At 38.1% G+C, this 17,916-nt stretch overlaps 1 protein-coding gene across 2 annotated transcripts in view; it reads right to left on the minus strand.

Annotated features, from left to right (window-relative positions):
* Window positions 1-3,897: 3,897 nt before the first annotated feature.
* Window positions 3,898-17,916, minus strand: part of PTCHD4 (patched domain containing 4) — a 166,692-nt gene continuing 152,673 nt past the window's right edge. Inside the window, exon 3 of one of the 2 annotated variants that reach the window (XM_040982993.1) lies at window positions 3,898-5,795. In XM_040982993.1, coding sequence (XP_040838927.1) covers window positions 4,162-5,795 — 1,634 coding nt within the window. In that variant the 3' untranslated portion in view covers window positions 3,898-4,161. The remainder of the gene's footprint in view (window positions 5,796-17,916) is intronic. The other variant, XM_040982992.1, reaches the window with a different exon arrangement.

The following is a 17,916-nucleotide window of genomic DNA, read 5'->3' on the forward strand; positions in this document are numbered from 1 at the left end:
AGTCTGAGCAAATCATTGAATTCTTCAATCAGTAGGAGAAAATGCCTAAATTCAAGGTATTCTATGGCTCCACATGGGATTAGCAAATAAAGAACATGGCAATGGTTTTACTAGTTGACTAATGGAAAGTTTACAAAGAATTTTGACCTGAAAGCTACATGAACTTCCAGGATATTCCAGAGGACATTCTAGATGGGATGGCTATGATTGACACCAAGGGAAGAAAATTTTAAATTACTTCCACTTGATGAAACTTTCTGTGGACTTTTGGCCTTTCGGACTAAAACTTATGAGGCATTTTTGAATAGGTGGTATGAGAAGTTTAATGAAATGTGCAGTAACCCTGAAAGTCATGTCTGTGATTATATGTGTATTATTACTAACACTGCATGCATAATGCTGTGCATTCATAACTATTTGGTCATAAAATATGTGACTGTAATCATGATATTTACAGTCAACTTATAAAAATATATGTAACTTTGAATGGCAATAGTTCATTGATAGCTCTAACTACAAGCCTTTGACGATCAGCTTATGATGGAAAAATGCATTGGATGATTACAAAATGGAAAAAGCTTTCACACTCATGATTTTAACATACAAGAATGGCTGTCAGAGTATTTTAGGAATTTCACTTGCCACATTTCTTCTTCTTACCTCACAAGGAAAATCCTAAACTCTGCAAATAAAAGAGAATCAAATTGAAAAGAGACACTAATATGATACAACAACTGAGGGGAATAATTCTTTCACAGAATATTCATGCACACCTTTTAAAGAGACTTATGGGCACCGTAAGAACTCATGGGCTGACATCTAAAACACTCCTTTTATTACAAAGAGTCAAGTTCCATTTCCAAAGACAGAGACCAGCCTGGAATGATTCATATGGCCTAGGTTCACCAGTAATTACCTTTAACCATGAGATGTTAAGAATCTTTAGCTGAGTACCCTTTTGGAGCTTTATTATTTTTATGAAGAATGAAGTTTACATGGCATTTTTTTTTTGTACTTCCAACTTGTATTCTCAAGGGGAGAAACAACCACATTTCAGTTTAAAAACAGAAAATGTGTGGTGTTCGAATAAAAAAATCCCTTTCTGGCATTGAGCAATCTGAATCTGACATATTTCCCTTAGTTTTCTTTCCTTTTTTTTTTTTTGAGGAGTGGATTTTCCATCTGTTGATAGTAGATAGGCTCATGATTTGAACATTCTCATTACTTCCAAAATTGAAAAAATGAGAGTCAGCTTATAAAAGCAGGAAGAGATGTGTGCAAGCTACCAGAAAAGGCTGAGATCCGTGGGAGTCACCTGCAAACCATGATCTCATCTTTTAGGATGTGTCTTGACATTCATTAAGTGGAATTCCTGGAAACAGCCATTTCACAGTGAAGCTGGAGGTCTGATGAGACTGAGATTTCCTACTGGGTTTCAGTTCCATCCTAGGACTGAGTTGAGGCATTTTAGGAGGTGGATTGACTTTTCCAGAACCAGAAATTCCATTTCAGTAAATTATTGCTACAGTTCTCTAAGGAGTACCATGGTGTCCTGGAAAAGATAGTCTCCATTCCCAAATGTGCTTCTCTACTCACTTAAGTAATCAAAAATTTCCATTTATGAATTAGACCCTTTCTGTGTCAAAATGTAATGTATAAAACAACTGTTTTCCCCCATGCAAAAAGGGACTGAGTAGAAGCAAGGCAGAACTGCCCTGTTGGTTTGGCAGCACACACCACCATCCCATGTGCACTTTGCTCCTTAATATTCTGAATCACTTCCTCATGGATCAGCCTGTTTGGGGAATGTTTTGTGGTAATGAATTTACGTGGCTGAGGAAGGCAAACTTTTACAAGTTATGTGGATAAAGGGAGTATGGTTCACCCTGGAAAGAAGTGGAGTTATAGTTAATGGAATTTTTCATGTAATTAAATCCAATCTTGTGAAGAGGGTAAGAAAAAAAAATACTTTACCATGGTGGATAATCTACAAAAAAATGAATTCCTCTACCACACATTTATAAAATCAAAGCAAAAATGTGGAAATTTCTGACATTTGTACTTCAGATATGAGATCATGGTTTGGAGGTTTATTGGAGCTAAATACTGGATCATTCCAGCATAGCAGTTCATGAGACGAAAGTCTGACACGAATTTACAACTTATGTATAAGCAATAATCCTGCAGTCATGGGTTATTATTTTCCACATTCAAATATTTTGGTACTTGTGTCCAAATGAACACAATGGAAAAAGACTTGGCTCATTTTGACTACAAACTGAATAGCTTCAAGATAGGACAAAACAAACTCTAAGAAATAAAATTTTACTTCCGTGTTTTATATTGCAGAGTTTGTTCTTTTTCCTGATAGTCCAATACATTCTATTTGTAAAAGTCATCATTTTGTTACTTCATTAATCAGCTTCCCTACAAAAGACTGATAAAATGTGATTTAAAAAAAAAATCTAATTTCTGAACTTTTCTGAAACAGAAAATTTTAAAGCATATAATCAAAGTTACTGGAAAGCAGTAGCTTTCTCCCAGGTGAAAAAATTTACCAGATTTTAGAATCAACTGGTCATTTGTTCTGTCCTACCTGGAAATAAATTATGTTACTGTTTAGTGTAGGAAAATCCATTTTCTAATAATTGTTTGCAACAGAAAGCACTGCATCAATCCAAGTATGCACCCAACAGATTGAGCCTTTCTGCTGGGAATCAGTTCTAAATTTGAACTCAATGAGAACATTTACCTTAGTACTTTTTTGAGAAAGAATTCAGCAGCAGCAGGTACAGTTGGTATTCCACTTGTGGATAATTATTGTCACTCTAGGGGGTAACTTTCTAGGTAACAAGAACAATAATATTGCAAGCTACAAAATTATATTATAATAGATACTATGAGCACTATTATAATTTGGATTAATGCAAGGAGCACACTAAAGCTTATGGGATTAGAATATTTTTCTTAGATTAAGAATCAATTGATGGCACATAAGTGGTGATGTTCTAGTTTACTTCTGTTTCTATAACATGTTTCCTACCTACGTTTTCTTTCTTCTGCATTATTTGTATTCCATGGCAGTATATTTTTCAATATCTAAAATAAGAATAACTGTGGAATACTCTCTCTTTTATTCTTTCTCTCTCTTTCTCTCATACATAGACACATATTATGCAAACACATATGTATGCACAACATGGATTAAGTGCTCATTTGCAGGTGGGTGAGCTTTTTGAAAGTAGCCCTATCAGCCCTTCAAATGCTATTAAATGCCTGTGAAAAGCCAAGTCAACTACTTAGTTTTAACATGAGACTATAAATCTTGTCAATGTTTTAAATTCCAATGCTTTCAAGTTTGCTTTTTTCTAAGTCATCTAAAGCAAGTCATGATGACAGCTAGTATGATAAGCACAATCACATGAATCCACATCTGTTTATCTTGCTGATCACACAGCCAGACAATTCAGTTGTTGATGAGATCCTTGAATTGAATTTGAATGGACATTAATGAGTCTATATACTTGGCTAAGGCTGATGTGACTTTTTAGAGAAAGGACGGCCTATCTGCAAATGGACACCTTCCTCCACAGAACTGTCAATGTACGCTAGAGACAAATACAAGTATATGTATATAAAGCATATATACATATATATGTACACATAAATGGATCGGGAAGTCCTTTGGTTTAGACAAGATTAAATATGTACTTCCCAAGTGCATAGGTTTCCTTTGACCAATCTGTTCAAAAAACAAACATGGAAAGTGGCATGGCAATTTTGACATTTCCTAAGTCTTTTCCATCATTTGGAGGCCTCCTTTTCCTCTCTAGTCCATCTCTTCTAATCATTTTCTATTTCAAAATTGTTTGTTCTTTCAACCTTCTACCTTAATATTCCATTTGATTTCTCAGTTCCTTGGAAGAGCATGTCCAGAAACATATCCTTTACCCAGAACAAGGTTGCCAAGATCTTTCCCACTTCATTTCATTCCCTTTTCCTTCCAAACAGCTGACACTGGGATGTGTCATGAATAATGCATATTTGCTCTGACTTGCCTTGCTACCCCTGGCCAGCCCAAGCAGCTGAGGTCTGAGCTTTACTCGCCCTGCATCGTTGTGCGATACTGGAAAAGAAAAATAATCCGTTAGTCTACACCCCTCAGACTGTGGTGACGTGATCAGGGTTTTCTTGAATTTCTATGCATTCGATTTCTTCTCTCTCCTTTCGTTTGGCGCGTTTCTTTTTCTTGTGGTGCTTTTTGGAAGGGGGAAAAAAGGTTAGGAACACAGGTAAAATAACAAAACAGTGCAGAAGTGTGCAGCCACCTGTGAGCAGCAAGCATTTGAACAGTGTGAAGGTCAGGTTTGAAGGCACAAATAGGAGGGGAACCAACCCAATAAGAAAAGAAGTAACATTTTGCAAAATGGCTGTCCCATGCTCTTGCAGGGAGCTTTTTATACATTGTGTTCGGGTGTGCTCAGTTGCTAATACAAACGTGTAAAGCAGTGGTGCACAGTGGTCAATGGCAAAATTTAAAGTGTAGATAAGGCACAAGATAGAAATACAATCCATGTCGACGTTCCATAATGTCATTAAGCCTAGAACGCCCAACTCAATTGAGGTGACACTAAGAATTAGCCAGAAGTTTCCCAGAGGATGAATCACCAGGAAAAAAGTCAGGATCAACACCAGGAGAACACCAAAGCCCGCAATCAGAACAGGCACAGTGACAGACAAACTGTAATGGTCTGTGAAAACAAAGGAGGGGTTGAACACAATGAATCGGATGCTCTTTGAGAGGGACAGGGGCCTCAACTTCTCCAACACTTCTATGACTTCCTTCTGCTTGTCCCTGCTAGTCCTGGCTACCAGATACAAGCGAGAAGCAATGATGTTGTTTTCATCACCTGCCTTGGAGAATATGATATCATTTCGGAAATGCTGGAATTCCGGCTTTTTTAAAAATGAGCTTTGCAGCACACTGATGAAGTCACTTTTGTTACCGGCACTGATGTTGCTGACTTTCAGGAACTGGTAGTATTGCTCCACCCAGGACACTACAGTGAAGCCACTACAGAGTCTTCGGAGGTCCTCCTGCACACTGCTGTTCCAGTACTCGAGGGGTTCGTAGACATAGAATCCTATCACAGGGCTATAGTTACTGAAATATTTTTGCTGAACCATGGCGTAGGAAATGCTTGGGGAATCACTGGCTAATAGATTGATGATGTTGGCTCCATCACTGATCTGCAAGCACCCCATGAAGGAGAAGGAGGCATAAATGAGATAGAGGATGACAACAAATGGCTTCACATAGATATTGGTAATCCATTCATTGTAATGTTCGCGGAGGAAGTGCTGGATGAAGTGGTGCTGGTAGGGGTTCGTCTCATGATGGGATGTCTGTTGGTGCCCATCACTCATCACTGTCTGGAACCACACGGGTTTGCGGTCCAGGTACTCTGCAGAAGGGATCTTACAGCAAAAAATGCTGTGGTAGCGGTTTTGCTCCAGTTGGCCTGCGAAGACCAGACAGGAGCCAAAGAAGGAGAAAATGTAGAAGTAATTCAACAGAATGGAGACACACATGTTCTGACAGAAGACCTTCACAGCCTCTATGTTTGTGAATGGGCTGGCACCCATGCCAAAGGTGATGAAGTACAGGGAGCTGGTCATGGTATAGGTGACCATCACGTCAGAATAGGCATCTGCCACCCTGTCTTTGAAGGGCAGATTTTCTTTGGTTCTCCGCCATCCAGACAGAAGCTCAAACACTCCTTTAGTTCCATGACCTAATGTTAAAAAACAAGAAGAAAAAGAATATTTGCTTTTATTTACTTTACGATTAAAATAAATTCCTTGTAGATTATCTTGCCACACTGTAGTTTATGCCATAATCTTTATAATTTATGTGCCTTTAAAGTATTGTGATTTTCCTATGAAGGTCTTAAGAGTTGAGCTAACCACAGAGAATATGACCATGCTTCAGGAAGTTCATAGAAAGAATTGAGTTGAAAGGTAATTTGATGGGGTGCAAACACTATAGTTCAACAGGTTGAGCTCTTGCTTCGAATACCTACATCATACATTGGAATGTCTGGAGACAATCCTTGCCTCTGCCTCCAACTGAGCTTCTTGCTGAAGTGCCTGGGAGGTAGGAAATGGTGGGACAAGTACTTAGATTCCTGCCACTAACACGGGAGACCTGGATGGAGTTCCTGGTTCATAGCTTTAACTTGGCCCCGCCTCAGTTTTTACAGTTATTTCCTGGTACTGAATCAGTGAGAGGAGGATAATTCTCTCTCTCTCCATATTTCTCTCTCTCTTCTCTGTTTTTCAAATAAATCAATCTTTAAAAGGAAAAAAAAATATCCTGGGGCAAGCAGTTGGCAAATCAGACAAAATGCCACTTGGAATGTTGGTATTCCAGTTCAAATTGCCTGAGTCCAAGTTCTGGCTCTGCTCCTCCACTGAATCCAGCTTCCTGCTAATGTCCATCCCAGGAGGCAGCAGTGATGGCCCAAGTGGCTGGGGCCCTGCTACCAGTATGGCAGACATGAGCTTAGTTCCTGGTTGCTGCCTGGCCTGGCCCAGCCTTGGGTGTCACAGTTAAGAGGAACACAGAAACCAGCAGACAGCAGATGGGAGTGCGTGCTCTGGTTTCCTAATCTCCTCTCTGTGTTCCTCCACCCTCTCTCAGGTAAACAAAATAAATGTTAAAAGGAGAGTTTTATTTCAGTATAAAAATTTCTTGATTTTCTTCAGTAATTTTTAAACAATATGCATTGTCTATAAATATTATGAAGAAAAATTCTCTGGGAAAAATATTTATTCTATGTTTTCTAAGCTAATAAATTGTAACTAAAATGTTGTACTCTTGTGTGATTTCCAGGTACACATACTGTCTTTCTAAATGGATCATGCGTTCTTAAGAACAGGGGCAATTGTGTATCCTCAAACACTTGCATCATCAGTTCTAGCCCTGGACTGTTTCATTGACTACATCCTTAGCTTTCACTAGAAGATTGTGTGGATACTGGCTTAGGAAATTAGAGATGATGGTAAACACTTCCAGATACTTTGTATTGAAAGCAATGTTGATAATATGTCCGATACCCAAATGGCCTAGAAATCAGTTTCTGTAAGTTTCATTATTTAACACAGGACTAAAATAAAATAAGTTTTCCAGGTCACAAAAGCAACTGGGCAAGATTGCAGAGATGTCTCAACATTATAGCCAGCTCCTTGAGCTCCTCATAGAAATTTCATTCATAGTCATTGAATACTAAATAGTATTTTTTTTCTTTTTTTTTATTATTTTTTTATTGGAAAGGCGGATATACAGAGAGGAGAGACAGAGAGGAAGATCTTCCGTCCCATGATTCACTCCCCAAGTGAGTGCAATAGCCGATGCTATGCCGATCCGAAGCCAGGAGCCTCTTCCAGGTCTCCCATGCAGGTGCAGGGTCCCAAAGCTTTGGGCCGTCCTCGACTGCTTTCCCGGGCCACAGGCAGGGAGCTGGAAGGGAAGCGGGGCTGCTGGGATAGAACCGGCGCCCATATGGGATCCTGGGTGTGCAAGGCGAGGACCTTAACCACTGCACCACCGCGCCAGGCCTGTTTTTTTTTTTTTTTTTCATTGAAGTAGAAGAGTAATACTTCTTTTTAACCTGCTTCTGTGTATCCTTTGATAAAAGCAACTGGGCAAGAGTTTCATTCCACAGATATCCCTGACCAGACTGCTAGCTGACAGTTCTAAGATATTACTTCTTTATGAGTAAAAAAATGAAGCATCTGGGAATGCAAAGGGATGATACCATATCTGTATTGCTCCGCATTTGCACTTTCCAGAAATGAATCTGTTAACATAAATTAGTAACTTTCTGAGTGAATGAATATTTTGTAGACCATCATTGCCCTTATAGGAAAAGCATGCATCTTTGTTTGACTGGGTCCAAGCTATGCTCAGGCTCTTCTCCAAAACAAAATCTATTAGACACACAGTGACTTAGAGGCCCAAAATGACCCCAGTCCCAGAGAGACCTGGAAAATGATTTAGTGTGGCACCCAGAATTTGAGGTATGTGTTATAGACCTTATGCATTCAATAGTACATCATTCTCTTCCTCTTTTTTTATTTTTGAGACAGGTAGGTTTATAATTAGAAACAATTGCCCAATCTATTTTTCCACTGGTTTAGTTTTGGATGATACAATGTATCTAGGACTCATTTAAGGAAGTTAAGTAGAAAATCAAAAGGTTCTTTGTCTGAGATGACATCATGAAACTGCTAGTAAGAGTCCCAGGCTGCTTTACTTGGGAAATCCCTTTTAAGAACAAAACCTTTTTTTTTTTCATTTGGCTAAGCCACTGCAAATAAGATTGTTATAGGCAGCTGATAAACTCCTAGTTCTGCAAGTGAGTTAACATTTGGCAAAACTTTTTAAATGGAGATGTAAGAATTTTTGTTGCATACAGTAAATTTGACTGTAGTATTTACATATGTAAATGCAATGATAGTTGCAAAACTCACTGACCAATATTTTCAGAGAAGTTATTACTATAGAAGGGAACTAGACATTATAGCTTTAATTATAAACCAATTTATTCTCAAAAGTTCAGCTTTAGGTTTCCATTCAGAAAAGAAAATGTTAAACTAGCAAGTGTAAAAGGTTAGGAGTACTGTATTAAGGTAAAATATAAGTAATATAAGTAATTTCATTTTTTAAAAAGATTTTATTTATTTATTGGAAAGTCAGATACACAGAGAGGAGAGACAGAGAGGAAGATCTTCCGTCCGATGATTCACTCCCCAAGTGAGCGCAACGGGCCGATACTATGCCGATCCGAAGCCAGGAGCCTCTTCCGGGTCTCCCACGCGGGTGCAGGGTCCCAAGGCTTTGGGCTGTCCTCAACTGCTTTCCCAGGCCACAGGCAGGGAGCTGGAAGGGAAGCGGGGCTGCCGGGATTAGAACCGGTGCCCATATGGGATCTGGAGCATTCAAGGCGAGGACTTTAGCCACTAGGCCAAGCCGCCAGGCCCAAGTAATTTCATTTTATTTTCATTTATTTTGGAGGTAGTTATATCCTCTTTCCAATTAATTACAGGTTCAATGTATGTGTATTAAGTCTGATAAGCTTTAATGAATGACATCTATTTTTCATTTTTATCTTCTGCAAGAATCCTTGCCCAAACAGTATACTTACTCCCATATTCTCTTGATAAAAATGAAATATCCCGAAAATGGTTAAGTAATTATAACAATTATTTAACCAGAGTAGCCCTCTTCAGAATAGAGGACTCTTGCTATATTGATCAGTCACAGAGAGGGGACAGGCTACCTGGGGCTGTGACTAAATTTGGCTTATCTTTGTTATTGATCATTTTTGTGGAACATTAGGTACATTATCTAGGCCGTATTTATCACTTTAGGTAACACAAAGGTCTTCATGTGGAGAAGATGATTATAAACCCTATTAGTTAATTAATTACTGTGGTATTCACCCAAAATACAACTTCCAAACTCTGTTAAAGAGATGGAAATTTTATCACATTCATGAGTCTGGATATTTTATGGGATTCCCTCATAAATAATCATGCATCAGAATCATATAATAATCTAGGTATTTCCTAGCATTCAAACTTGTTACCTGCCTCAGCTAAGGTTATCTTTTCAGTGCCCTGTGAAATGGCCATGATAAGTCTTAATTTTGTAGTTCATAACACATTATTTTTCTTACTGTGCAATACCTTCCTCTCTTTGCAGGTCATATTAAAATCCTAGCCATTAATTTTTTAAAGGGCAGTCTCAATTCTCACTGTCATAAAGTCATGTCTGATGATTTCAGACATACTGATTTTTTTTTCTTTTTCTTTAACTGACATGGAACTAAGTAGTTACTCATTGTGATCCTCAACCATGTGACCTTTTGCTTTGAAGCAAAATGGTTTTCTCAGGATATATTTGATCTGGTAAGATTGCAGAGAAACTATTTCATGGTACTTTCTTTCTTTGTAGAAAATATGGCAATGCGATGGATACCCAGTAGATGCCAACACAGTAAATTTAATCTTTGATTCTAGATGGGTTCAACATGTATTTTCATAACATTGTAAAATTTACTGCACATGTTTAGACTTATATAAAATGATTTGTATTAATTTTAAAGACAGAAGACAATCAGAGATCTCTCGCTAGTTAAGTCATCCTTCAAATACCTACAAAAGTTAGGAAAGCTGAACCCAGTCGAGATCTTCCACGTGGGTGTCAGCGACCCAACTGCTTGAGCAGGGTTTATCCCTGGGTTTGCATTAGCAAGACGATGGAATTTGGAGGGAAGCTGGGAACTGAAGTCAAGCAATCAGGTACCGAGTGCAGTTGCCCTAAATGGTGACATAATCCAATTTAATAGTGTGTATTTACCTGGAGGTTTTTTTTTCCTTGTCAGGATTTTTACAAGCCACTATATAAAAGATAAAATAAGCAAAAGACACAATCTTTTTCAACAACTGACAGTCCAGAAGTTCATTTTCACTTTGGTAATTCTGAGATAGAGTTCATGGCTTCTAATGCAACAGAGCTAATACATTAAAAAAATATATTGTCTTAGGAAGAAGCTGTCAGTTTAAAATATATATATTTTAAATCTGTAAATGCTATCTGGACAGTAAAGTGCCCCGATTGAGGATTATTGATTTAGTGAAAAAAATAATATATTCACACACTTACTTAGTCACGTTCTTCTTATTGCAAATCAGAACACATTTCTGTAGATTTGGGAAAAATGGGAAACTGGGGAAAATTATTCAGTAGGACTGAAAATTTCTGTCAATAATATCAAGGAATCACTGATTCATTCATAGATTTCTAAGCCTGTTACCTTATCTGTCTACTTGTTCATTCCATCCATGCATCTATCCAGTCATCTATTCATCCATCTATCCATCCTTCTGTCCATCCATCTGTCCATCCATCCAACCATCCCTCTAGTGAGGTAATCAATCTGCAAGCTGAGTGAGCTTCTTTCAGAGCATTAAGATTTGGGATTATTGTTAGAGTTCTCTGTCCAGTAAGTTGTAGATAGTCTATCTTTTAACCTACAATTATTTCTCTCTTGGTTTATTATTTTTCATGTTGGTTTTCATTTCGCATTTGGTTCTAAGATGGAGTCATTTTCTTCTTTGAATATCCGCTGACTTTTCAGAAGTTATATCTCTACCTTCAGTTTTTCTGAAAACACTTAATTCTTATTAGTTCCATCCTTAGTCTTGGAGTCTTTGTTCCAGTTCAGGTATCATCCCTGAAGCCATGAATCTGTGTTTGCCCAAAAGGCATTGGTGCCCTACCATCTCATAAAAAGGATACATGGATCAAGTGTAAATGTGAATTCCTCCCTTGAAAACATTACCTGACCTATATTTAATTACTTCCTGATATCTCATTCTGAAATATTCTTTTGCATCTGTCACATTTCATGAAGTCTAATCCTTACTTAATGCCACAACTTGTTTTGGAACAACTACATTCAAGATGCTGACTAGTTGGTGAGATGTTTGTGATGAGTTCGCTGACATATAAATAGGAATTGTGCTCTTATTAAATAGCCATATATACTGCATTCAGGGAAACGCAGTTGATTCATTCTCAGGGATCAGGGAAGGCTCAGAAAGCTATTGAAGACAAAAGATGATGCTATGGCTCCCTAGATATTGCAATGCCTCAAACTTGTAAAAGAACATAAACTTGTAAAGAATAAGTATTTTTACTGTTAAGTAATTGCTATTATATCTTCCTCATCAGAGATTATCTTATTGTCACAACAGTTTAAATTTGTATTCAAAATAAATATTTTAGGGTTTCAAAAGATGATGCCAAAGCTTGATCATGATTTCCTTGCTCTGTTTTAATATTTATGTATAAACTATGTTATAATAATATCTCAATTAGCTTACACAGGACATCTTTTTTCCTTTCACAAAGACTCATGAAATCAAAGAACAAAGACTCTTAGGAGGAAAAAAATTGAACAGAAGAGAAATTTGCAGAAAAATTCAAGGAAGGAAATGAACAGAAACACATTTTCATGCCTGTATGTATTGACTATTTAAAATTTTAAAGAATATTAACAGATTATGTTCTAATGAAAGCAAATGTAATCATTGTGCAATACTATGGAAAATGTAAAATGCAGTTAAATAATACCTGCTATTTAACAATGATTTAGTAAGTTCTGCTATTTGCAATGGAGAAATATGAGAACCATAAAGGTCCTGTGGGTTCTTCTGGTTGCAGTAGCGCAGATGTGCCAGCAAAAATATTTAAAGGCTGGACAATTAAGATAATAAGTATTTGTTATCAAGTTAAACACATTTTAGTCCTGATATGGGAAAAATTTGTAATTTGTTATGACTGAATTTTGAACCTAAAATAAACATTTTGCACGAGATAAAAACAACTTGAGTAATGAGTAATGGATTTTCATTTTTATAATATTTCCCGGAACTTATACTCTTCTAGTGCAAATGTATACATGGTGGTTATACATGACAGTGTTGTAATGACTGATGATATGGTTAGGCCTAAAGTAACTTTTTTTAAAAACAATGATTAAACTATAAATCAAATATATTTTTGACAGTTGCATTCCACTGAAAAGGAAAAAAAAAAAACTTTGAGGTTTACTGTCTTTATTTGAAAGGGACAGTTACAGTGAGAGTGAAAGACACAAAGTGAAAGGGAAATCTTTCTTCTGGTTCACTTCCCTAAATGGCTACAACAGTTGGGGCTGGGTCAGGTTGAAGCCAGTAGCACAGAACTGCATCTGTCCCTCAAATTGAGGAGCCAGAAGCCCAAATTCCTGCATCATATTCCAGTGCTTTCTCTGGCTTATTAGAATTGAAAAGGATTATCAGAGGAACAAACAGGTCTTGAATCAACATCCATATGGGATGCTGGCATCATGGGTGGCAGTGTGACCTGCTGTATCATAATGGCAACATTTGGTGTCTTGCTGAGTGTTCCCAATAATTCTGTGGTAGAAATGGAAATAGATACACTGACACACTTAATTTGGATATTAGCATGTAATTTGCTGATTTGGCTGGTTCAGAATTCTGAATATCTAACAAGGAGTAGAATATAAATTGAAGGAAATAATTCTACATTGCTATTTGACAAACACGGATCCTTAAAATACTTCTGCGATGTGTCAGATAATGAACTTTTAGATCTTTTACTAATCCCTGTGATGTCCAATCTCAGAGTAATCTCTGTGTGCATTTGTGGATTCTTACAGTTCATTACCTTTCATTTTATTAAATATGATTATGAGGGCTTGCAAGAATGCTCACTTCATAAGGACTCCTACCTCTTAGTAGTTTTACAAATGGTTCATCAGGAAATGTCAAGGCTGTGATTGCCAGAGACACATGCACTTGTATTACCTGGGAGCTTTTGATGGTTATGTGTAATAGGTCAGGGTTTATCTTCTGCTACCATTTTATTAAATATATTTAAAGATTTATTTATTTTTATTGGATAGGCAGATTTGAGGAGAAAAGGTGAGAAAGAGAGAGAGAGAGAAATATCTTGCATCTGCTGGTTCACTCCCCAAGTGGCTGCAATGGTCAGAGCTTAGCCAGTCTGAAGTGAAGAAACAGGAGCTTCTTATAGGTCTGCAATATGGGTGCCGGGTCTCAAGACATTGAGCTGTCCTTGACTGCTTTCCCAGGCCACAAACTGGGAGGTGAAGGGAAGTGAAGTAGCCAGGAGATGAACTGGTGCCCATATGGGATCCCAGCCTTTGCTGGGCTGGTCTTTTTACTTAGTTTCATAATTTTGAAATTTTTCCATGTAGTTCTCTCCCTTTTTATTAAAGAGAATTTTGCATGTGTATATATGCGTGTATGATGCTTCTAGATGAAGACGGGCCTAGGCAGAGATATGTAGGTGTAAATAAAAATAGATGATGCAGATACAGTTGCACACATACCTCATTTTAGTTGCTCTTGAATTGATTGATTATTTTCATTTTTGGCTATTATAATGAGCACTTCCATGGAAATTAGTATAAGAATTTTTGGATAGTTGCTGTCACTTCTTTTTGATAAATCCCGAAATGATCCTTAGATCGTATGCAAATTTATTTGACCTTTTAATATTTTATTATGGTAAATTTATGTATATATAAAATTTACAATTTTAGCTATTTTGTATGTATTGCTTCTATTGTTGAATAACTGTCACCCACTAGCCATATTTGTAAAAAAATACTATTTTCCATGATATTATTTTGTAGGTATAGGGATTCCCGTGTTTTATTTCTTCTTCCTCCCTCCCCATTCAATGCCTCCCCTTGTATTTTCCCTAATAGTATTATGATTTTTCTTCAGGTAGGACAGTTCTTTAAATAACCCATTCACAGTTCAGTATGAGATGGGGTAAAACACAGAAAGTAGAATTGTGTAAATTTGAGTGGTAAAAGGAAAGAAGGAATCAATAAGAATTTGAATGCCCAATCCTTGGCACCTATTAGGAATCTATAGGATTTGTTAGGCTACTAATAAGAAAAAGTAGTAATGAATAGTCATTGAGTTTCAGAGCTGTGATCTGTTTCACATGCATATTTTACACTTCTTCAAAGTTAAGTCCCTTTTATTTTTTGTTTTTACAAGAATGCATGCTTGTTGCAGAAAAATTAAAAATATCATAACATATGATAGAAAGACAGTTTTATTGAGTGTTCATTTAGTTATGTTTGCTAATTTAGATTGACTTTCCTTTTATAAACATTTAGAGTTCAAGGTCTATGTATGTGTGTTTTCCTATACACCCCAGCACATGTTACACATATGAATTTATAGATGCATTTGAATGTGCACTCATATATGTACATGTGCATATGTGTGTAAGTGAAGATGGTGAGACAGCAATAGAGATGGACAGGGGTACCTGAAGGTTGCTATTGCAGTCAAGCTTTTCATACTTAAGTTGTGCAAACTAGGTAAATGATACTATCTGATACTGATACTTTCCCAGACAAGACTGCTAAGGCTTAAATCCCCAAATCTAAAAAAAAAAAAAAAAAAAAGAAAGAAAAAAGAAAAGAAAAGAAAAGCTAAGCTTACATTCTGGATCCCTGATAACTGTGACTTTAGGCATTTTTTTTTTTTCTTTTTGCCCTGAACCTTTCCGTGTCTCAGTTTCCTCACCTGTAAAATTGTATAACAAGGGATTTACCTCTATGTATTTGGCCCACAGTCAGTAATATTGAATGAAAAAGCACAATGTTGGTAACTGTGTAATGTTTGTCATTGATAACGCTCCAAATCACTGGATTTGAAAGCCAATTGCTAAAGGCAACCTGGTTGCTGAATTGCTCGTGCCATAGCTGAGCTGGGTTTTGGCGGGAATCCCTTGAGCTGTCTTTTCAGCCTTCCTTGTTGCCATGCCCCAGTACTGTTAAGAGTTGAAGTTCTACCACAGAGCCAGCACACTCCTGAAAGCAGCCTTTTTTGTTATCTGCTTTGTGCTGCTGGAAATGTACTACCAGATTTTCATCCTCTTTCTTTAAAATATTATTAAGTGAATATCCCTGAGAATTATTTTGAGAAGTGAGAAAGCAGTTCCTGATAGCTGGATGCTGTCAAGAAGGCTTGATGTTGCCAGGAGATGGTTGGACACTCACAGATGGGCTTATTGTTGGCTGTTTGACTACAGAGAAATGTTGGAAAACAATATCAGACAAACTGTGTAGGACTAAAAAAAGCAAGATGCCTCCATAATCATAATTGAGGACCAACAATGCACACATTGCTCAGAATATAAAAGGAACCAAGCATTCTCCTCTTAATAGTAGTAGTGATTACCACATCTTTACCGATTGTTACTCTTATTTTCTTTCCTGATATAAGAATTATGAGGTAACTGATTATAGAATTTCTCTCCTTGACAGTAAACCTAGAGTCCTTTAAGTGTCCTTCTAAGTGTTCAAACACTTGCAAAAAAATCACATAACAAAATTAGTCTAATATCTTTTTAATTTTTTAATTTAAAGATTTATTCATTTATTTATTTATTGGAAAGACAGATATTAGAGAGGAGAGAAAGATCTTCTGACCACTGGTTCATTTCCCAAGTGGCCACAATGGCCAAAGCTGAGCTAATTGGAAGCCAGGAGCCAGGAGTTTCTTCTGGGTCTGCCATGTGGGTGCAGGGACCCAAGGCTTTCAGCCATCCTCTGCTGCTTCCCTCCTCCCACCCCCGCCCCAGAACACAAGCAGGGAGCTGGAGGGGAAGTAGAGCAGCCAGGATATGAACTGGAATCTATATGAGATCCAGGAACATGCAATGCAAGGATTTAGCCAATGGGCTACCCTGCCAGAACCCTAATACCTTCTTAAACTGCTACATGGTACCCAGTGGTGTGGGCTTTTTCTCATTGTGAAAAATTGGCAAATATAACTTGATTGATTATATTGGTGATATTCCTGGTGTCTTTATCTGGAGGGCATCGACATACAATAAATCTTTTTCAAAAGTGATGTTATATCAGTAACTTTTGAGTTTAAGAGAATAAGAGCATTGGGCAAGAGTTAAGCCCAGGAGTATTTGAATGTCCAAACCATGCTAACAGTGACAAGTCTGGCTTCCTGGTTTTTGTAACTGTGATCTCACTGGAAAGAGAACACCAGCTGGGCATTTGAGAATTATAAAAATGTTCTCAATGGAAGGTAACATGAATATTAACATTGGAGAAGGGGGGATGATCTATATAGAGTTTAAAATTCATTGATATGGATGCAGAGGGACAATGAATGGAAGAGTGAGTAGAGGCTGAAATTTTTATTATTAGAGGAACAGATTGATGGTTTATAGACTAAATAAGCATAGGCTTTTCAAAATGTCGGTATGTGAAATAAAGGATTAATTTGATGGAGAAAACAGCAAATATAAGCATTTGTAATCACGAGAATTAAGATAACAACAATGTTTATTGAGATGAGACAGGGCATATACTGAGTTTAAAGAACAAGAATTGTCTTGAAAATTTAACTCATCCGGGGTGATTCCTGGGACAGGGCGTCTCATGCCTGGATGCCACAAGCCAGACACCATGTGCATGTGGGGAGCAGGGCCCAGGTCTGCCTGGGCTCCAGGGCTGCTCCCTTTGGGGTGAGTACACTGACCAAGGGGGGAGGTCTCCGCAGCGGGTCAAGGCAGGCCCACCAGCTGCTCTCATTGGGCAGCGGACAGGATTGGGGTGGGGCGTGACTTTGTGCCTGGGAGTTTAAACTTCCTGCAGCCTCTTGGCTGCGGGTGGGTCCTGGGACAGGGGGTCTCATGCCTGGATCCCACAAGCCAGACACCATGTGCATGTGGTGAGCTGGGCCTGGGCGGCCAGTGCGCCATTTGGCACCAGGCTTTGTTTTTTGGCCACCCGGCAGGGGAGCTCTGGGATTTTGGTGGTTTGAATTGCTGCTTATGTAGCTCTGTGTTGAACCCAATGTGTTTCTGTGAGGTGAATATATTCTAAAGTTTCCCTATGACAGTTACTCTTCCTTTGAAGAACTTGTTATCACTTAGCGTAGCTGACCACCAAATACCAGTCCATGCAAAAGCTGTGGAGCGGGGCTTGTCCAGCAGAATCAAATTCTGTTACCTGACGTGATGGATCATGAGAATGGTCACTTTGGTTAGGGCCATTACATTAACTAGCACTTGAGAGTCATATTCAGGGGTAGATTCTGTGGGGGCTGTGTGGGCCAAGCCCTGTGGACTGAGCAAGCCTTAGCCCACTAGTGAAACTGGAAACCAGGATGGAGCACAGGTCATGCCAAGCCAGGCTCTTACACTTACTGGTCTGCGTAAGTCAGGGATGCTAAGCCACAGTGTCCAAGGCAGAGGCCGGTACA

This window comes from Ochotona curzoniae, unplaced genomic scaffold (genome assembly GCF_017591425.1).
Source record: "Ochotona curzoniae isolate NIBS_2020 unplaced genomic scaffold, NIBS_Ocur_1.0 contig_3819, whole genome shotgun sequence".
In the NCBI taxonomy this organism is placed as follows: domain Eukaryota; kingdom Metazoa; phylum Chordata; class Mammalia; order Lagomorpha; family Ochotonidae; genus Ochotona; species Ochotona curzoniae.